At 54.7% G+C, this 21,633-nt stretch overlaps 4 protein-coding genes across 4 annotated transcripts; 3 read left to right on the top strand and 1 right to left on the bottom strand.

Moving 5' to 3' along the window:
* Positions 1-71: 71 nt before the first annotated feature.
* Positions 72-1,745, top strand: IUM83_06200 (Annexin (Annexin) Family; the record flags this gene model as incomplete). Its single annotated transcript, XM_067930385.1, has 5 exons — positions 72-324; positions 471-574; positions 678-771; positions 850-936; positions 1,348-1,745. Coding segments are annotated over 5 exons (936 nt in total), but the record flags the coding sequence as incomplete, so codon positions are not given.
* Positions 1,746-7,285: 5,540 nt separating this feature from the next.
* Positions 7,286-11,480, bottom strand: IUM83_06201 (Condensin complex subunit; the record flags this gene model as incomplete). The annotated part of the gene is made up of 7 exons (XM_067930386.1): positions 7,286-7,369; positions 7,433-7,517; positions 7,758-7,808; positions 7,874-7,954; positions 10,487-10,617; positions 10,696-10,788; positions 10,905-11,480. 7 exons carry the CDS (start codon positions 11,478-11,480, stop codon positions 7,286-7,288), a joined length of 1,101 nt encoding a protein of 366 aa, XP_067800467.1.
* Positions 11,481-11,665: 185 nt separating this feature from the next.
* Positions 11,666-12,544, top strand: IUM83_06202 (Replication protein A 32 kDa subunit; the record flags this gene model as incomplete). Its single annotated transcript, XM_067930387.1, has 1 exon — positions 11,666-12,544. The coding sequence occupies one exon, from the start codon at positions 11,666-11,668 to the stop codon at positions 12,542-12,544; it is 879 nt and encodes a 292-aa protein (XP_067800465.1).
* An 8,060-nt stretch (positions 12,545-20,604) lies between these two features.
* On the top strand, positions 20,605-21,183 carry IUM83_06203 (putative pleiotropic drug resistance protein; the record flags this gene model as incomplete). The annotated part of the gene is made up of 2 exons (XM_067930388.1): positions 20,605-20,944; positions 21,020-21,183. 2 exons carry the CDS (start codon positions 20,605-20,607, stop codon positions 21,181-21,183), a joined length of 504 nt encoding a protein of 167 aa, XP_067800314.1.
* Between the last annotated feature and the right edge of the window lie 450 nt (positions 21,184-21,633).

The raw sequence follows: 21,633 nt of genomic DNA on the forward strand, positions 1-21,633 counted from the left end.
GCGCTACGCCCGCAGGGGCAGACACGTCGAGTCGATGACGTTCCTCTGCCGATATCGATGCGGCTGCGCAGGAGATTCAGCGTGTCACGGGCGCGACTTCGGACGAGGCTGCCTGGCATCGCTGCTACTATCGAAGACTGCGGAGCACGCTACCTGATCTGGTGGCGCTACCGCATCCGCACAAGCAGAGCGTGACGGTGTGGGTGAAGAGCACGGGCGACTACGGCATTCTGCTGAAGATGCTCGCGAGTCCTCTGGAGCACGTGGAGGCCGAGATTCTGCGCAAGGCAACCAAAGGGCTTAGGCGACAGTGGATCTACCGTCGTGATGCTCGCTCGAGGAGATCGCGCTGCTGAAGAAGACGTTCCAGGAGAAGTACGGCGACGACCTCGTGAAGATCTTACGTGGTGATCTCGTGGCGACCTGAAGGTGATCCTGACCGCCATGCGCGGCGGGTGGACCGAGTTCAGCGTCGATCCACACGAGCACCAAGGCTGCTGCGGACGCGGATGCCTTGTACAAGGCGGGCGAAGGCCGCATGGGGACGGATGAGACGACGTTCATCAACATCCTGGTACTGAGCCCTGCTGAGCATGTGCGCAGCATCAAGCAGCGTACGTGGCGAAATAGACGGACCTCGCGGGTGCGATCAAGGCGGAGTTCTCTGGCGACGCCAGCGCGCACTGCTGTTCCTGGTGCGCTCGGTGCTGGAGCCGGTGGACTTGCTCGCGGAGCTGTTTGAGACGACGTTGAAGAGCGCTAGCAGAGTGCGTACGGTTTGAGTGCGTGGGTGGTGCGGTACTGATCTCCTTGTGCGCATTCGCATCGTGTATGCGTTTGTACCGTCAGGGAGCTGCGTACATATCCAGGGCGTAGTGAGCGGCGAGTACCGCCAGTTGCTTCTGTCGGTGTTTGACGCGGCCGAGGTGGAGTTCGGTGCGTCTGCGTCGGCCTCCGAGTCGTGGGCGGTCTGCTGCTGTGATGCTTCGAGCGTGCCGCTGCTGAGGCGCTTCGAGTGGTGCTGTTGCGAGTTCCGCGGCCATTGATTGGTCATCGGTGGAGGAAGGCGAGCATCTCGGCGAAGCACTGCAGGACATTGGGTTGTCAGGCATGCTGTCTTCGATTGTCCGCTCTCGGGTTTGGGAACCTTGTACGCACAGAGCTGCCATGATATCGCTGGTGGCTTCGTTCAGCCTCATGCAGATATTGAAGCTACCGTGCGGAGATCAAGTCGAAGTGTACTGGTACTGCGTCCGACGAGAAAAGTACACTTGCGTCAATCCTGAGTATCGAAGACTTCAGACGCTACCTGATCTGGTAAGCGCTACCGCATCCTGCTGCAAGCAGGTCTGACGGTGTGGGTGAAGAGCACGGGCGACTACGGCATTCTGCTGAAGATGCTCGCGAGTCCTCTGGAACGTGATCGAGATTCTGCGCAAAACGGGCTTGGGCGACAGAGGTGGATCTACCCGGTCGTGATAAACCGCTCGAACGCCGAGATCGCGCTGCTGAAGAAGACGTTCCAGGAGAAGTACGGCGACGACCTCGTGAAGATCTTGAGTGGTGAGCTGAGTGGCGACCTGAAGAAGGTCATCCTGGCTGCGATGCACGGAGACGTACCGAATTATGACGCGCGAGTCACGAGCGTCAAGGCCGCTACGGACGCCGATGTGTACAAGGCTGGTGCAAGGAAGTGGGGCACCGACGAAGAAGCGTTCATTCGAATTGTGGTGTCGAGCCCCTGAGCACCTGCGAACGTTGACGCCGCGTACCCAAAGTACAAGACGAGCATCGTCAAGGCGATCAAGGTGAGTTCAGCGCGACGCCCAGGCGGCGCTGCTGTTCCACGTTCGCATGTGTTCGGCCGTTCGATGGCTTGGCGCTCTTCGAGCACGATGAAGGGGTTGGCACGGACGAGTACGCCTAGAAAGTGGGCGGTGGTGCGCTACCACGTCTGCTGCCGAGGTCAAGGCCGCGTACAAGAAGCTGTACGGCAAGAGATTTGCTCAGCGCATCCGCGGACACAGCGGACTACCGCGTGTCTTGCTGCTGCCATCGTGGACGCCGTGAACAGTGGAGACGATTAGCTTGCATCTCTCTTGCGTGAAAACAAAATACTGTCTGCATTTCCACAACCTCGTAGCATCAGTTGAAGTCGTCCAGTACTATTATATAAGGGTCCCCATCCCATACATATACCTCTCCAGAGGATACGTGCATGAGCGTCCAGCCTCACGTCCTTATGCGCATGCTCAAGACGGGCCACGGGCGACGGATGACAGCACGGTGTCGGCCACGGGGCTCAAGAGCGCCGACCTGGTCGTGTCCAACCACTTCGACTACGTGCGCCCACTTCTCAAGGATGCACGCTCATCAAATCGTCATACATGCACTTTGCTGCAGCACTACCCAGAGTAGCGGGAGGTGCTGCGCGGTCATTCGGCAGTACAGAACGCTAGTCAGCATATCAAAAGCGAGCTGGGTGGGCGGTTTTGGCCGCTGCTGGAAGTAGGCCCGTGCCACACCCGGTGCGATAGCTGAAGGAGTTATTTGTGCTAGGTGATTCTTGTTTCTGGTTTTCTAACGCTGACAATCGTCTATGCCCGTCTTTTCAAGGAACATTTTTGGTCAACCCGATGCACACTGAACAAGTCGAGGTAAGTGTTGACACAGCGCTTCGGATGGTACGATCACCAAGCAATACGTCGCCACCCGCTGTCGCAGAGAATCCTCGATACTGTGGGCCCAACGAATCATGCCAGCTTTGAATGAGGTGAACACATTTCACCATGACTTACTTTCCAACCGTGACAACCCTGTGATGGAGCCGCAATCGCTAACGCTACTCTTCAGTTACAGGCTGTGCTACGGCTCAAAGTATAACAAGCCAGATGCGGTCAGCTTCACAGTGGTATTACGAACGAAGCCAGCAGCGACTTTTTCTGTGAGATTGTGATGGGACCATCGTCAATTATCAGAGCATGGAGGATGGGACCGTCTCCAATCCTATTGTCTTGTCTCGAAGATCTCATTGCAGATCCTGCAACACCGTCTATATTATCAGCGGAAAGAACAACAACATGCGAAGTAAGCGCGGTGGTTTATCCTCGTATGGTTTCCAGATTGTATGATCCGATGTTTGAATTCTTACGCTATGCGCTTGATAGGAATGGTTTGGTCATTCGCCACGCGTTGGACTGACAGCGGGTATGGATACTGGTTCCGCCCAGCGTCCAAACCAAGCACCCATCTACCCTTGATGGGAAACAGTGAAGCAATACTCAAGCTTTGCGACAAGGGAGTACTACCCACCGGTACTTTGATTTTACAAGTCTATCTCCAAGAATCCAAGATTCCCCAGCCAGCGTTGGATGCGCTCACAAGCCTAGGACGGGCCACCAGACAACGCTTCAATTAGGGCTCAGTCTACAAAATCCAGGACTCTAGTTTTAACATACACAAAAAAATAGAGGATCTCTGGAAACACGGAGGCGGACAGGGCTTTCTGAGAGAGCTCCTTGGCAATGCATGAGATTTATTATACGCGAACTTTCCGAGACACTGACTCTACCTTCGGTCTGGAAGCGGCAGGATATGCAGCTGCTTTTGCTGCGTGATCTGCCAGCTCGTGTGATGTCGAATTAGAATACATGTACGTGATGCTTCGACCGTGCGTGTCAACAAGGGGCCTAAATACATCTTGGAGCATGAAAAGAACGCCATATTTCACGACGCTGAACTTCGATTTCATGGAGACGAGAGGAGACGAGAACTGTCGACGTCGGCAGGCACTAAACGGTCACGGCCCGTCGGCATGGAAGTTAGTCGAGCAAGCATTCTAGACGATCCGGACGAAGTTTTGGGTGTGACTGCGTGCATGAGCTTGCTGGGTGTTGAGTGGCAGCCGTTGTCAGGTTAATTATCAGCTCTTGGGCGCCAAACTGCATGGAACCAATATAAATATCGACCATCGGTGCACAATCAGTGCAACTGCGTTTTGATTGGTAAAAGTCGCTCTAAACTACACGCGGAGCGCTGGGTGTCCGCCATTCTACTTGTCGCGGCGAAGAGCTGTCAGGATAGCTGTCACTGGCCGCTGGCGTCCGTACGCTGCGTAGATCCTGTCGATAGCGACGTCGCTCGTGAGTCCCGCTCGAACGAGGTATGCCACACTATCCCAGAAAGCTTTCCGTCGCGAATATGCGAACTTATTTGCCCTCTCTGCTCGTGTGAATTCTTTTGCAGGTTTGGTTCCATTCAAGCCGAACTCATACTCGTGCCACAACTGGAACAAATCTCGCGGCCTCTTGGCCAGACGCACGACTCTGCGAACTGCACCAACACCAGCAGCAACGTCAGAAACCTCACTGCCCTCTGCCAGCGTTCGGACAACAGGCTGCAATGCGATGCGTCGTATCACAGCCATCATTCTTCGGTGCTCCTGCTGCATTTCTGTTCTCAGCCGAAGGACCTCATTCATGGTGTTTGAGAGCTGGCGCTGCACTCCAAATAACTGTGAGTAATGCTGTGAACTCCGTTCGAGTATTGTCTGCGCTCATCCTGGTGGGAATGTTGCTGTGTTCTGGTGTGCTGCTATCAGAATATGGGCCGTCTCTGTGAGCTCAATAAGCTGGAGTTGTGCACCTCCCCACGACCTGAATGGGAACCCGTTTGACGGGATTTACCGTAGGGTTTCCGCCAGCATCCCGATACGCTGTAATCACGCGTTGTTTCAGCGCCGTAGGAACTAATGCATCCGTCGGGCACCAGCGACGCCCACAACAAGACTATACTCAGTTCGTGTGCTACGCCTTCTCCCATTTTCTGCTTGATGACGCTGCCGATTCGGTTGACGAGCAAGTTATCGGTGACAAATCTCATGCCATCTTCGATAACGTAAAAGCACGGGCCCAGTGGACCTGTTAGCACGCTGGCCGTTGCGGCGTCCGTATAAGGCTGCGTGTTATCAATATAAACGTCGACGACACACTTCTGGGCACGCCACCTCCCGCGACGATTTATAAAATCTGAGGCATAAAGCACGAGATAGCTTTTTTGGGCGAATACGAGAGTGGAAGATCTGGCAAACACTGGCTTAGCGTCCTCGCCAGTGTATGGCTCACCAAGCGCACGAAAATTCATCCACCGGCTAACATCTTCAGGAGTGATGGTTAGCAGCATCTCTGTCGTAAACACGGTCTCCGCAATGAAGGCACGAGCATCGTTAAAGCTCATGAACTCCGTCAAAATCGCTCTGTAGCGCTTCGGCCTCAATTTTCTCCGTCTTGCACTTCACACCACAAAGCCAGTTTTGCAACAAGGGGAAAAATGACCACGTCTTTTTTGTATGGAGCTGGTAGCATATCCATGCGACAATACAAACGCCTAGAGCAACAGAAATTGCAAACGATACCTCAAAGTTAGCAGGGGTTCCGCCATCTTTGAGGGCGATACCACAGCTTAGAGCCGTTATCCACCAATAGGATCGCTCGCTCAGCGGAAATACTACCTTGGTTGCAAAGGCCAATTACATATAAATATCGACCATCGGTACAACAATCAGTGCAACTGCATTTTGATTGGTAAAAGGCGCTTAAAGTGTCCGCCATTCTACTTGTCGCGGCGAAGAGCTGTCAGGATAGCTGTCACTGGCCGCTGGCGTCCGTACGCTGCGTAGATCCTGTCGATAGCGACGTCGCTCGTGAGTCCCGCTCGAACGAGGTATGCCACACTATCCCAGAAAGCTTTCCGTCGCGAATATGCGAACTTATTTGCTCCTCTCTCTGCTCGTGTGAATTCTTTTGCAGGTTTGGTTCCATTCAAGCCGAACTCATACTCGTGCCACAACTGGAACAAATCTCGCGGCCTCTTGGCCAGACGCACGACTCTGCGAACTGCACCAACACCAGCAGCAACGTCAGAAACCTCACTGCCCTCTGCCAGCGTTCGGACAACAGGCTGCAATGCGATGCGTCGTATCACAGCCATCATTCTTCGGTGCTCCTGCTGCATTTCTGTTCTCAGCCGAAGGACCTCATTCATGGTGTTTGAGAGCTGGCGCTGCACTCCAAATAACTGTGAGAGTAATGCTGTGAACTCCGTTCGAGTATTGTCTGCGCTCATCCTGGTGGGAATGTTGCTGTGTTCTACAGGTGTGCTGCTATCAGAATATGGGCCGTCTTCTGTGAGCTCAATAAGCTGGAGTTGTGCACCCTCCCCCACGACCTGAATGGGAACCCGTTTGACGGGATTTACCGTAGGGTTTCCGCCAGCATCCCGATACGCTGTAATCACGCGTTGTTTCAGCGCCGTAGGAACTAATGCATCCGTCGGGCACCAGCGACGCCCACAACAAGACTATACTCAGTTCGTGTGCTACGCCTTCTCCCATTTTCTGCTTGATGACGCTGCCGATTCGGTTGACAAGCAAGTTATCGGTGACAAATCTCATGCCATCTTCGATAACGTAAAAGCACGGGCCCAGTGGACCTGTTAGCACGCTGGCCGTTGCGGCGTCCGTATAAGGCTGCGTGTTATCAATATAAACGTCGACGACACACTTCTGGGCACGCCACCTCCCGCGGCGATTTATAAAATCTGAGGCATAAAGCACGAGATAGCTTTTTTGGGCGAATACGAGAGTGGAAGATCTGGCAAACACTGGCTTGCGTCCTCGCCAGTGTATGGCTCACCAAGCGCACGAAAATTCATCCACCGGCTAACATCTTCAGGAGTGATGGTTAGCAGCATCTCTGTCGTAAACACGGTCTCCGCAATGAAGGCACGAGCATCGTTAAAGCTCATGAACTCCGTCAAAATCGCTCTGTAGCGCTTCGGCCTCAATTTTCTCCGTCTTGCACTTCACACCACAAAGCCAGTTTTGCAACAAGGGGAAAAATGACCACGTCTTTTTTGTATGGAGCTGGTAGCATATCCATGCGACAATACAAACGCCTAGAGCAACAGAAATTGCAAACGATACCTCAAAGTTAGCAGGGGTTCCGCCATCTTTGAGGGCGATACCACAGCTTAGAGCCGTTATCCACCAATAGGATCGCTCGCTCAGCGGAAATACTACCTTGGTTGCAAAAGGCCAATTACATGCGAGTATTTTTATTTTTCCGGCTTGTCACATCGACGAACACGCGTATTCACGATGACGAGTTTGGTGTCAACACAGCTTTGTTACTCTTCGTCAGAAGAATCTTCGCTCACCACGCGCTTACGAGTCACCTTTCGTTTGGCTCGCTCTCTTCTTTGGCGTAGCTCGCGTATCTTTGCGCCTTTAACGGAAGACTTCCGCTTTGCCCTGCCCTTGGCTTTGTGGCGAGGACACACGCTCCGTGGAATCGCCATCCATCGTATCATCCTAACAATGTGAAAGTAAGTGCAAGTAGAACGCATCCTTCTACCTCGAAACGAGAGCACGTACCTCCTCCTTGCCCTCCTTCTTCCCGACCACAAATTGGTCCAGCTTGTCAATAGCCTCTTTCATCTCGGCCGTAGCCGTCAACGCGCTATTGCCGCGCCGCGATTTCGCGACCAAAGAGGTAAAATTATCGGCAACCACGCTATCGTGGAGCGCATCGCTGTAGAGCTTTCGGTTTTGGTACAAATACTTGAGCGACTTCTCTGTGTGCGGTAGACGAGCCAAACAGTAGGCCAGGTCACGCTGCTGCTGTGCCTTGGAAGCCGTCGGGAAGCGTTGGGATAGTTTTTCAACAATACTCTCGATTTGTTTCTCCTTCGCAATGAACTGGATAAGGAATCGCGTGATCGTCTGGAAGTCTGAATTCGACACGAGCTCGCTACAGCAACCATGCACATCAGAGTTAGTAATGGAGACACCATGCAGTGCAGACACCATTCATACCTTGTAGACAATTGGCCGATCGCATCCGGAAGCATGTTGTAGATTGGGTTGTTTCCTTCTTTGACAGCTCGAAGAAAAGAGCTTGGCAAGGTTACGAATTCCGTCATTCTCGTCCACTAAAGAAATGGCAATTTCACTGATTTGTCCCTTCACCTTGATCATGTCGTTCAGAATTAGGTGGGAGAGCACCACAATTGTGTTCTTGCGGACGTTCAGGTTCACATCACGAAGACGGTTATACAAATGCGATGTCCAAGGTTCCACCAAGTTCGGGAATCGGAACGACAGGTCTCCTAACGCGATAATCACATCACCTCGCACGGAAGGTTGTGGAGAGTCTTGCAGAATAGTAAACAGAAGCTGCAAGTGCTTTTCACAAAACTCCTCCGATACGGCCATAAACTTGCTGAGTGCGACCACTGCACATTCTGTTAAGAGTTCATCGTTCTTGAACGCTTCCTCCGTGCCCACCAACACTCTGATGATAAGAGGGCCGTACATTCCCAGCAGATTGCGGCAGGCGATTTCCTTTTGAATGATGTTGTTCACGAAGGTGTCCTCTTCAGCCTCCACCTCAGCAGCCACACCAAGCTCATCCTCCATTGCAGTCACATCTTCAGCATCTCCATTGGAGGCTGTATTATCAGCAGGTCTTGCTGCAGCAGTGCGATTACCGCGCATTTTCTTAACTTTAGCGGCAAGCTTTTCCACGTGAATGGCTACTTTCACTGCCGAGTGGCCCAGCACAAAGAAAAGTGTGCCAACTCGACACGAGAAACATCATTCGTCTCGCTCTCAAACAAACGCAGTGACAAATGCTTAATCACGTCGCCACACACGTCTTCAGGGCGCTCACAAATAGAGAAAATGGCTTCTATCGCTTGCTGCACCGTATCAAACCACGTAGAATGGAGACACTCCAACTCAATTCCGTTATCGCCAACAAAATCCAGAGCAAGAAAGCGCTGCAAACGAAGAATAATCTGCTCGGTCGCATCCAGATTCGAGCGTTGAATGCGACGCTGGGTCTGACTGTTGCTTTTCACAGTGGCGCCTTTCGGTTCAAGCTGGATACACTGTACCAAACGACACGCAGCTCCAAGGACACGATAGCGTGAGTCAGGGCTGCATGCTACATCACCAAAACCCATTGAGAGTACTTGGCCGAGACGATCGTTTGAAAACAGCATTGAATCATCAATATTCGCGATCATGCTTAGCAGCACCAAAGCGTTACTGACAACGGAGATCGGATAAACTGTCACATCCACAAGAGCCCAAAGAGAACTAATAACCACCATCGGTATCTTTTGGCTGCGATGGAGCTCTCCCATAATTCGCTCCAAACAGGTGTACTCAGCAACAGTGCACTCATCCAAAAACTTCACCAGGTTTTCAGCCACCAACTGCGGGAGTTGCGCTCAGGATCGTCTTCATCAATGCGGATGAAGAGGGAGACAAACGTATTCGACAGTTGCTCTTGAATTGATACGTCTGATCGCCATGTCAGCGGTAACACTTTCTTGATTCCAGTTTGAGCTGCACCAAGATGGAAGCGGTACGCTTTCTCAAAGAACTGAATCGCCTCCAAAACGTCAGAGATCGATTTGCTTCCGAGTAGCTGGCCCATCAATGGCAATGCTCGTTGCTCGAACTCATCGATGAAGTCGATTGCATCTTGGTAAAACTTCAAGAGGCGCACAGTTGTCTGCAACTCTTTTTCAAGTGCCGCAGCATGTTCTTCCGAGGAAACTACTGGTTGGGGGACGAAGGAGCAGTTGCATCGTCGTTCTGGATTGCTATTTCTCCTAGTGCTTCGCTCATCTCCTTCTCCGCACCAGCGATGACCTCGTCACGCTTTCGCTTCATCTCTTCAGTCAACTCGTCACGCTTCTTCGCGTAGAAGTCTCGGTCCAGGTTGCCCATAAAAGGATTTCTTTCCAATAGCAAAGAAAGCAAATGAATGCTATGACGACGAACCACTGCAGCCTTATCCTGCAGTCGTCCAACAGCCATCAGCGTCACATTTTTGAGCATGTGCAACGGCAGAGCACCTTCCTCGCACAATAGTGCCCACATCTTCAGCACGTGGCCTCGCGCAAAGAGTTGACGTCGTGAACGCGATCCTCGAGCACAGTGAGGAGCTGATCTCTCGTGGATCGAGAAAACGTGCGCGGAGCTTGGGTAGCAGTCTTGTTCGTGTCTTCTTCGTCTGAGCCACTGCTACTCCCGTCCTCGTCATCGCTAGTGTCACTACCAGACCCATCGCTTTTGGTTTCCCCATCGTTCTTCCTCTCCTTGCGCGTTTTCTTTTTCGGTGCCACAGCGTCATCAACTGAAGTACTCTGGGGGTCTTGCCCGCTTTGACGAAAGTTCCACAACAATATCTGCGCCACGCACGTAACTGCAGCGTTCCGCAGCTGATACGCTTCAGAGTCCAGCAAAGCCAACACGAAACTCAGATTTCCCATGATCAACGCCGGCGTGAGCGTCGATAGACTCGAGAGGAACATGGCGATATTTCGCGTTCCAGCAACGTCCTTGGAAGCGTCCCGCGACGAGATCTTCCCGATCTCACTGATGAGGTCAGCCGCGAACGTCATGTTGGCGTACTTGAAGTAGAGCAGCTCGACCAGCTCCGCAATGGACGCGCTCAAGTGCTCGTGCGTGTAGATCAGGTCGATCAGAGACGCCACCACAGAGATGTGGATAGCCGGCGCCTTGTGCAGACTCATGGCGAGGAGCTACAACAGCAATAGGCAGTGGACCAGACGTCAGTTATCTAATAAGCCGATGCAAAGGACAGAAACGTGCGTGCGTACATGATAGAGCTTGGGCTTGAAGGACTTGCTCCGACAGAGCGGCGCGTTGCCCAGCAGCTCGAACACCACCTTGCAGTACAGCATCGAGAACTCCTGCAGCCAGCAAAGGTCGAGAGAGAGAGAGAGAGAGAGAGAGAGAGCAAGAAAGAGAGAGAGAACCTCGTCAGTTGCAGCGACACCCCCGAGCCTCTACCAGCGACGACCCTCACCTCTTCAGGCACGTTCATGTTCCACATGCTGAAGGTCGCGGGGTTCACGGAGCGGTTGAGCTTGTGGATGGCGCCCTCCACCACCTTGCTCCAGTTGAGGCGGTTGAGCGCCGACGCCTGGCCCTTCTTGCCCTTCTGCTTGAGCACGTCCTTCTCCGCCTGCACCTGCAGGCTGCTGACGCTCGTGAGCGCCGTGACGAGGAAGTAGACGCTGGCCTTGAAGGCGCTGCGGTAGAGCGCCACGTCGTCGCCGTCGCCGTCGCTGGCCGGGCGCCGCGCCAGCACGCCCTGCGTGGCGTTGGACACGAAGGCGGCCAGCATCTCCACCACGCGCATGCGCAGCGGCTCGGACAGCGCCGGCAGCTTCTTCACGAGGCTGTAGGCCACGTCCAGCGCGTCCTCCTGTAGCAGCTCCAGCCCGGCCTCGCTGCCCAGCACCTGGTCCTCCAGCCGCTGCACGCGCGCCGAGATCTCGGCCGCCGTCTCGTCCTCGAACGTCAGCACGCTCTGCACGTGGTAGCGCCCCGCCTTGGCCAGCTCCAGGTCCGCCGCGTGCAGCGGCACCAGGAACTCCATGGCGACGGGTACTGTACTCGGCTTTTCGCGCCTGGCCCCTGCTAAGTACGCACGGAGTGCGCACTTTGTGCGGATCATCTCAACGCGAGCGCACTTAGCACCACGTCACATGTGACCGTACTTAGCCGGGCCCTCGTTCGCGCCAATCTGCCTTTTGGCGCTACGCAGCAAGAGGCTCTCCGACCATGAACTACGGCGGCGGCGGCGGCGGCGGCGGCTACGAGGCGTACGGCAACGACGACTACGCGGGCAGCGGCGGGGGTGGATTCATGTCCATCCAGCCCAGCGGCAGCCAGGCCACGCCCACCAAGCGCAGCGGCGGCGCGCAGAGCATCCTGCCCGTGAGCATCAAGCAGCTGCAGACGCTGGGCAGCGCCTCGGGTGACGACGACGCGCTGCGCCTGGACGGCCAGGAGCTGTCCACCGTGCGGATCGTGGGGCTGCTCACGAACCTAACGCCGCACTCCACCAGCCTGCGCTTCCAGCTGGACGACGGCTCGGGCGCCTTCGACTGCCAGTACTTCGTCACGGCCGACGACCCGGACGCCAGCGAGGGCGAGATGAACCGCCTGCGCGAAGGCAGCTACGTGCGCGTGGTGGGCAAGCTGCGCTCGTTCCAGGGCAAGGCCAGTCTCTCCTGCTTCAACGTGGCGCCCGTGGAGGACATGAACGAGCTCACGCACCACCTGCTCGAGGTCATCTACGTGCACTGCTACAACACCAAGGGCCCCGTGCACGACGGCAAGGCGGACGTCACCATGGCATCCTTCAACACGCCCACCAAGGCGCCCAACCAGTGGAACCAGCCCGCAGCTACGGGCGGCTTCGGCGGAGGCGCCATGGACTACGGCATGATGGACTCCAACTTCTCCCCCGAGCAGAAGGCCATCCTCGACGTGCTGGGCACGTGCACGAGCGACCGCGGACTCAAGATCGACCAGATCTACGCCGACCTGCGCGGACAGATGACCGAGCCGCAGCTGCGCAGCGCGCTCAACTATCTCACCAGCGAGGGGCATGTGTACTCCACGATCGACGAGGACCACTTCAAGCGCACGGCCTAGAGACGCTAGGTGGAGCAGGGGCAGTGTCCTTTGTCGTGTGCCCCCTTGCATATCTCCCTAACTAATTAGTTCTAGCAATTCGCATTGGTCTTTCAGAGTGGGTTTCCATGCGACGATGCACAGGAGCACGGGTGTGTCCCGGACAGCAAACTTCGTTTTCCTTCTCACTTCTTACCTCATAGGGCAACAAACCTGTGCTTTCGCCAGGTACAGCTCTGGATGCTGCAGAGGGTGACTGTGCCGCTTACGTCAAATGGAGATAAGTCTCCACTCACTTCCCATGAAGCAGCTTTCATTGTTACCATTTCATCCATTGTGGTCCAGGGACATTTCGTGTCCAACACCTGACGCTCGAGAAAAAAAAAAAGTGTCGCTCGATTGTTATTTAAATATATATATATATTAAAAAAACAAAGACTAGGTCGTCTGCGAGAATGTTGCTGCTGGCACTGGTACAAGAAAAACTACATTTTTTGCCGTGGCAAAGGTGCTAATCTCGCTTTTGTTATGCTTTCCTGGTAGTGCAACGGGTACGTTGTACGGACAGATTAATTCAAATTTGTGGACCACAAAACCGTAACTAAGTGCATCAATACAAATTGCAAGTGCAGTCATCTTATAAACACTTAAGTTTTTATCCAACATGACAGGGTATGTAGTGTCAAAGGTACGGGGAATAAGTTGAAGAGTGAATGGGCCTGTGGTTGTTCGCCTTATATTTGTGGCACGAGCTGCATGTCTAGCCAGAGATCGGAAATAATAAAGTGATAGCGAAAATTTGCAATATTATGAAGCAACAAATCTACTACACATCGGCCAATATTGATCAGGAAGACCCCCTCCCCTTACACCTCTCTCTATACTATTCAGCACGCTACCGCAGTTTAACTCCTTGATTCCCGTATGTTGTAGCGTACAACATAAGAGGTGTATACCATAATTCACTTCCTGTCGCAGCATATCTGCTATGTTAGACCTCCAACATTAGACTGATTTATACTTGGATATTGTATGGGACAGGTGTCCATGTACCGCTGTAGTGAAATCAAGACAAATGTTGAGTGTAGAACCGCCAAATACACAGGCTTAGGTTTGCAGTCGGTGTGGTTAGGTTGTAGAGGATAGAGACAGGAACGACTCACCCACTAAGGTAAGGTCGAATGGCTCACAGCTGTGGTGTCGAGAAATGCAGCCGAGACAGGGTGCGCAGAAGACTCGAGGCGCCGGCACCGACTGGCAATTCACAACCCATCGCCAGTCATTGGACCAAACCCCCCGATCACTGATTGGCCTAAATAGGCCGGTGACGATGACTCGTCGACGGTCCCAAGTCAAGCGCGGGCGGTTGCAGCTCGCTAAGTACGGTGCGAACCTACTGGCAAGATCCGAACTTATGAGTCGTCGGCGCCTGTCCCGAGTCGTCGGTGGCGTTTCAGCGGCCGTTGAGTCGTCGGCAACGCCGCCACGTCGCAGAGAAAGCGCCGAAGAGTCGTGAGTTACAACTGGCGGTCCAAAAACGGACGCGTTTATACTTGATATTTGTATTGATCGATATGAAACTTAAGAGAAGACCAGATAAGCCTTCGGGCAACAATAACAGAACAGCTTTTCCTCCCAACCACGCAAGGGCGACACCGGTGCCTGCAGTGAACGACCTGCAGCTCAAGGTAAACCTGGTAGGTAGGATTATGACTGTCGGTGGGCACATCTACTAGTGTAGCGTGTGTTCATCCCTGGCAGGGCCAAGAGAGTAGTGGCCGGTGTGTTGGTAGCGATGAGTCGTCGCCAGGAACTGGAGGAGCGAGAGCGCACTCCATTTATTTCTTCCCGCCGGAGTATAGCTCCGGCACCCTCGTATCACGCCGTAAAAGGCCGGGACCCTTCCTTCTGAGGGCCTGCGAGGTATATTTTGTGTGTGAAAGCGTGCTAGCCTTTGCTCGTGGCTAGTGACGCTGAGTCTTCCGTCGGTCGACTAGCGGAAGCTCGGTACACAGGGGAAACATCAACCCGGTGCAAGGGAAAGTTCCTGGGCCTTCAGGTTCTAACCCTAACAAGCCCATTGAGTCTTCGGTGACTCGGTGGGTGTTGTTGGTGGGGAAAGTGTGCCATATATAATTTAGCGCGTGTTCCTACACGACAACTGGTGCCGCGACCCGGGATTGGTGTGACCTTCTGTGTTTCGTGCAACGGCAGGTCGGTCGACTTTACGAGCAGCAACCAAGAGAAGAAGCGAAGAAGAAGAAGAAGACGAGAAAATGAATGGTGAAAGGATCACGTTCAGCGGTACCAGCAACCCCAATGAAGACTGGCGGAACGCGTGCCGACGACTCGACTGCGGCCCTGATCACGCCGCACCTCGACTCGATTGCTGAGCGGACCTTCAGCTTCGACGACTCGATGACTGGATCCGACGCCAAGGACGAAGAAATGGATGAAGACTACGAAAATTACCTGGAGGAGAAGGCGCCTGCGCCAGCGGTAGTGACACCCGAGACTCCGGAAGATGCAGTGCTGTCTGCCGAACGCAGAGCGGGCACGCGTTCGTTGTCGAGAAACCTCGCGGTTGAGCTTGACGATGACGCGCGCTCCGTGACGCGAAACCTCGTGGATGAACTGGATGATGTGAATGGCCCAGGGCCATCGTATGACGACTTGGAAGACTTTGAAGACGCCGCCGACGACTCAAGGTCACCGGTCCTGACGACGCAAGTGACCGAGCAAACCTCCGGCAACCGGCCGCCACTCAACGGTGACACGCCGGCGGCCAACAAGGTTCTCGGTCGCCTCTACGAAGAGATGAAGAAGAGCGACTGGGGTGAGCTATTCGAGCCAACGATGACTCGCCAAGCGGTTTGGGCCGATTTGTGTCACGAGTTGGCTCGCCCAGTGAGTTCCGTGACAATCGAACACCTGGTGAAGGAAACCGAGCGATTTCTGAAAGCATTGGGGCTTCGGTCTCTGGAGCACCCTTCGCCGTCGACTCTGGAGTGCTGGGTGCCGGCCGAAGCGGGCGCGGAGCTCTGGAAATGGAAGAAGCGACTCCGCACAGCCTTTGGCGTGAACTCGTTCACTCTGGACGACTCGCGGAACACTTGTGCGACCCGCGAAGTGGTCAACCCGGCTAGCGTACCGCTGCCGACGACTCAAAAAAGGAAAAAGCACGAAAACCCAAGCCAAAACCCCACTGGGAGGGTGTTTAGCGCGTATGGGGAGCGATCCCCGTACTTTCAAGACCCCCACATGGTGACTCCACCACCTACGGGCAACTCGGACCGCGCTAGACGCACCACCGATGACTCAAAACTGTACAGAAGCACGCGAAGCAGTTCCGGACGGAGCAAGAGTCGTCACTACCAGTCCACCGACGACTCGTCAGACGAAGAAGCAGTCTTCACCGGTGATGGAGATGGAAGGGCGCAGACGAACGAATACCTGCGTCAAATCTATGAAGTGACCGAATTCGAGTTGCTGAACGCAACCCCAAGGATCGAAGTGGCAACACATCGATCACTGGGGCAGATCAAAGCATTCTCGGGCACCAGGAACGAGAGCGACAAGTCGATGCAATGGCTTCGCGCCTTTGTCTACGAGATGAAAGGGACGCGAGCATCACCCAATGAATGGTGCATGCCTTTCGAGCTGAGTGTTCGGGACGGCGCTCTGCATTGATACCGACAACTGCCCAAGAGGACCAAGCGAACATGGAGCCTTCTAAGCGAAGCCTTCATCAAATACTATTGCTCCCAGTTCAGCCAGTCGGCGGAGACTCGCTACTACTCAGCCAAGCGCGAAGACAAGGAACATGTTTGCGACTACCTAAACCGGCTCAATGGCTATGCCAGGAACGCCGGAATCCGGTTTGAGAGCAACGGCCGCAAAGCACGCGACCACGTCAAGCGGTTCCTCGAGACCTGCGGCGACCGGGAACTCGAACGGCGTTTGTGCCATCTGCGTATCGCGGATATCCATGAGTTGGAGGAGATGATCCAGGCGATATTGAAGATTGACGAGCGCATTTCGTCCCGCCAGTCGTCGCTGTCTCACTCCCGAGCTCGTGATGCCTCTCGACAACGTGATGACAGGCGTCGCGACGACTCGCGCCGCCGCGACGACTCGCGAGATGCCTACAACCGTCGTGACCGACGCGAACGTGGTTATGAGCGTCGTCGCGAAGACTCACGCAATATGCCTCAAGTGAACCTAGCTGAAGCATCTGTCGCCGACATAATCGCCGAACTTCATGGACGGAACATGAGGGACACTCGGAGCGATCTGCAGCACCCGCGCCACCGATATAATGGCATCAGTAACAGCGACGATGGAAGTGAACACGGCTCCGACGACTCACAGTGCTCTGGCAAAGACTGGGGTGACAGCTACTCGTCAGACGGCAGCGACGACTACCTCGCAGCAGCCAACGACAAGGGGCGACGAGTCGCCGCTGAAGGTACCTGCGCGTGGTCAGACAACCGACAACTCAGGAGTGACCCAGCTGGCCGCAGCCAAGGCCGGGACAATCGGCTCCAGAGCCGTGGCTACCGCGACGAGAAATCTCGCCAGTACGGGCCGTGTGCAGCCTGCGGAGGATTACATCACTTAGCGCACTACTGTCAACACCGTTGCCAGCTGTGCATGCAGGTCCACGATGTTGACACGTGCGAGGTTTTCTAACAACTCACAAAATCGTCAAGTTCAAGGTGGACAAGAAAGACCTCACACCCGAGCTCCAAGAACTCCTGTTTTCGGACCATTTAAACTAGGCAGTCCGCCAACTACGACTGGGTTGGTCCCAATCGGGCTGCCACAGTTAGCCGAGCCTGCGATTGAAGCGGAGTGTATCTACGCTTTCGTGGGCAAGAGCGAATGGACGAAAAATGAGCAAGACAACGATGTGATAACGACGGTGCTTGAAGAGGAGAGAGGCAGACGCCTCGGTGAAGGTGTTACAAGTGGAGAAGATGACGATGAAGTGATTGGAGATACTGCCGATGACTCGCTGATAAGTGCAGTGCACGGAGACATGCCCCGACGACTCGCTACTGCAGTGCGATTATTACCAGGCGAACGTATGGGATGGTGGTCGGTGCAGAAGTCGGACAAGAAAGCGCGTGATGAGACCCTGCTGAAGTGGAAGGCTGAACGCTATCAACAGTGGTTAGTCAAACCACAACCGATAGTGGATCGACCGAGCTACCCCACGCCCAGGGGCATCCTACGACGTCCAGAAGCGGTCGCTAAGGGGCAAGAAGGCGGAAATGTCGATGCTGACGACGGAAGTGACAACCCCGATGACTCGCCGGTGGAAGACGACTCGGAATCAGCAGTGCAAGAGCACTACCGGAACCTCCTTGCCACCGCCGACGACTCAGCGGAGGTGATCGACGCCGAAAAAGATGTTGCCATATCTTCGGAAGCACTTGAGGAAGACTCGAGTACTAGCTAGTCGACGGCGCATGGTGGCGAGGAAGTACAGAAGGCAAACGGAGCGCCGGGACATGCCTCGATGACTCAAACGATACCTGCCCGTGCCCCCGACGACTCGTTGGCGGTACCCGAACAGACATTTATCGCGACGATGTGTGACAAGCCCAATGTTCCCGATTCTGCTTTTATGTATACGGAGGCTCTTGCCACTATGCCGACGACTCACGCGCAAGCTGAGGTGAAAAAGAAGCAGACCAGACCTCGCAGCAAGCCACCGAAGGCAAAGCCACCGTGGCCGACGACTCAAAACAACAAGTCGTCCGCCCACTGGTTGATTTACTCATACAAAGGACAAGAACACCGCGTTCCAGAAGCTCTCATCGTACCAGGCAACCGCATCTGGCAGTACATGGAGCGGGGCAAATCACTGCCCACCAAGAGACAGGGGCATCCACACAACCATATGTCCCCAGCCGTGACCAAGTTCAAATGCGAGCTCAAGTCAACAGGTCACGACTGTCAATTGAAGCGGACGTACAATTATAATATTCAACTAACGTCCCGAGCCGCTTCAAGCGTCGCCGAAGACTCGCGACTTGGATTTGATGTTGGGCGTGATGCAATCGATGACTCAAGCTCTCTTTCTTGAGTGTGGGTGCCTAAAATCGTTTTGGACGACCGATCCTGGAGCCACTAGCAGTCAGCACCCGCAAATGGTACTGGTTGTTGACGCGGAATAGGTGCCGAAGACTCGTCGCCACCATGACCTGTACTTGGGGCAATGCAGCCCAAGCCACATACGAAGATGACTACTGCAGTATTGCATGACTACATGGAGACCGAACGCGGCCAAATTGGATGGAAATCACACATCGATGGATTATTACAGACTACGACAGCCTGAAGACGACACTGATGGCAGCGATTACTTTTACAAGCTGCCCCGGGAGTGCGCAGGCTGCTCCCGACGACTCGGATGCGGGAACCAACACGATGTTCACGGGTTCAACAAACTCATCCGCGTAATCAGCAGGTGTCAATCAAGTGATCAGCATATGCTTCTGGATAACCAGCTGGGTGACCAGAGACAGTTCGAGCGGTCACTGGGTGTCACGTTGTTAGCGTCAGCTGGAGCTCGCGGCTCTGAGCCTTCAAGACGTGCAATCGGCCAGTAGGGCACGTGCACCCTCAGATTCACCAAGCAGCAGAAGGAACTGAAGCTGCTCCGGAGTCGGTGCCATGGCGCTGTAGCAGAAAACCGCACCGATGTCTCAGCTGCCGATGACTCAGCTGCCGCCGAAGACTCAGCAGCCGATGACCCTGGCTGCGGCGTGACTTTGCGAGTCGTCGGGAGTGATCGCTACAGCTTTAGTACGAGCTGCTGCACCGACAGCAGCGAGTCTCGAAGACACACCTGCTTCGCGGATGCCTACTGTGGCTTGTTCCTGTGCTACCAAGTTAGAGATGGGTACATTCGTTGAGCCAAGGCAGGCAAAGCTCGCGAGACCTGTACGAGAGCGCTGGACACCACGAGCGTTGAAGCAGACACAAGGAGCACCACGACGCTCGCCAGACAATGGTTCGCATAGTGGTGGGGGCAGTTGTGGTGTCGAGAAATGCAGCCGAGACAGGGTGCGCAGAAGACTCGAGGCGCCGGCACCGACTGGCAATTCACAACCCATCGCCAGTCATTGGACCAAACCCCCCGATCACTGATTGGCCTAAATAGGCCGGTGACGATGACTCGTCGACGGTCCCAAGTCAAGCGCGGGCGGTTGCAGCTCGCTAAGTACGGTGCGAACCTACTGGCAAGATCCGAACTTATGAGTCGTCGGCGCCTGTCCCGAGTCGTCGGTGGCGTTTCAGCGGCCGTTTGAGTCGTCGGCAACGCCGCCACGTCGCAGAGAAAGCGCCGAAGAGTCGTGAGTTACAACTGGCGGTCCAAAAACGGACGCGTTTATACTTGATATTTGTATTGATCGATATGAAACTTAAGAGAAGACCAGATAAGCCTTCGGGCAACAATAACAGAACAGCTTTTCCTCCCAACCACGCAAGGGCGACACCGGTGCCTGCAGTGAACGACCTGCAGCTCAAGGTAAACCTGGTAGGTAGGATTATGACTGTCGGTGGGCACATCTACTAGTGTAGCGTGTGTTCATCCCTGGCAGGGCCAAGAGAGTAGTGGCCGGTGTGTTGGTAGCGATGAGTCGTCGCCAGGAACTGGAGGAGCGAGAGCGCACTCCATTTATTTCTTCCCGCCGGAGTATAGCTCCGGCACCCTCGTATCACGCCGTAAAAGGCCGGGACCCTTCCTTCTGAGGGCCTGCGAGGTATATTTTGTGTGTGAAAGCGTGCTAGCCTTTGCTCGTGGCTAGTGACGCTGAGTCTTCCGTCGGTCGACTAGCGGAAGCTCGGTACACAGGGGAAACATCAACCCGGTGCAAGGGAAAGTTCCTGGGCCTTCAGGTTCTAACCCTAACAAGCCCATTGAGTCTTCGGTGACTCGGTGGGTGTTGTTGGTGGGGAAAGTGTGCCATATATAATTTAGCGCGTGTTCCTACACGACACAGCCATCAACTCCTCATTCTCCAAAAAGACGGCGGGGGCTCAAGATGGTCGCGCCAGCCGGAAAGATGCCTCGTTATCAACTCTCGCAGCAAGAGCGCCAGCGGTGCCTTAAGGCGCTGTTGAGCGAGCGTCACGCGCGCCGCCTCCGACGTGCGGACGCAAAGGAGGGTGACACGGAGCAGGGCAAGAAAATCAAGAAGGCTACGAGGAAGAAGGCGGCCAAACTCACGACACAGGCAACGGAGAGAGCGGAATCGAAGGGCGAGGACGCTCCAGCGGATACTGCGGAGCGCACGGACCCGGTAGAGACCAAGGGCGGGGCGGCTACGGTGTCGGCGCCAAAGCGCGGCCACGGAGGATACACTCCCGCTACGGATACGACTATTGCGGCCGAAGAAACGGCAGGTGCTGCTGTGGCCCCACCCGGTCTAGTGGTAGTGAAAGTTTTAGCTGATATTGTCGCTTCCGTGTCTGCGACAGTTGCAGCAGCATCGACGCCTGCAGAACCACCTTCTGAAAACCGAAGCAAGCAGCACAAATACCGAGCGGTTCTGCAGGACGACGTGGACGTTGTGACCAGTGAAGCCGAGGGAGACGGAGCGGCTCCCAGGCAGCTACCGCCGCTGAAGTGTGTTGTCGTGTAGGAACACGCGCTAAATTATATATGGCACACTTTCCCCACCAACAACACCCACCGAGTCACCGAAGACTCAATGGGCTTGTTAGGGTTAGAACCTGAAGGCCCAGGAACTTTCCCTTGCACCGGGTTGATGTTTCCCCTGTGTACCGAGCTTCCGCTAGTCGACCGACGGAAGACTCAGCGTCACTAGCCACGAGCAAAGGCTAGCACGCTCTCACACACAAAATATACCTCGCAGGCCCTCAGAAGGAAGGGTCCCGGCCTTTTACGGCGTGATACGAGGGTGCCGGAGCTATACTCCGGCGGGAAGAAATAAATGGAGTGCGCTCTCGCTCCTCCAGTTCCTGGCGACGACTCGTCGCTACCAATACACCGGCCACTAACTCTTGGCCCTGCCAGGGATGAACACACGCTACACTAGTAGATGTGCCCACCGACAGTCATAATCCTACCT

The sequence above is a fragment of the Phytophthora cinnamomi genome (assembly GCF_018691715.1).
Source record: "Phytophthora cinnamomi strain GKB4 chromosome Unknown Contig1, whole genome shotgun sequence".
In the NCBI taxonomy this organism is placed as follows: domain Eukaryota; phylum Oomycota; class Peronosporomycetes; order Peronosporales; family Peronosporaceae; genus Phytophthora; species Phytophthora cinnamomi.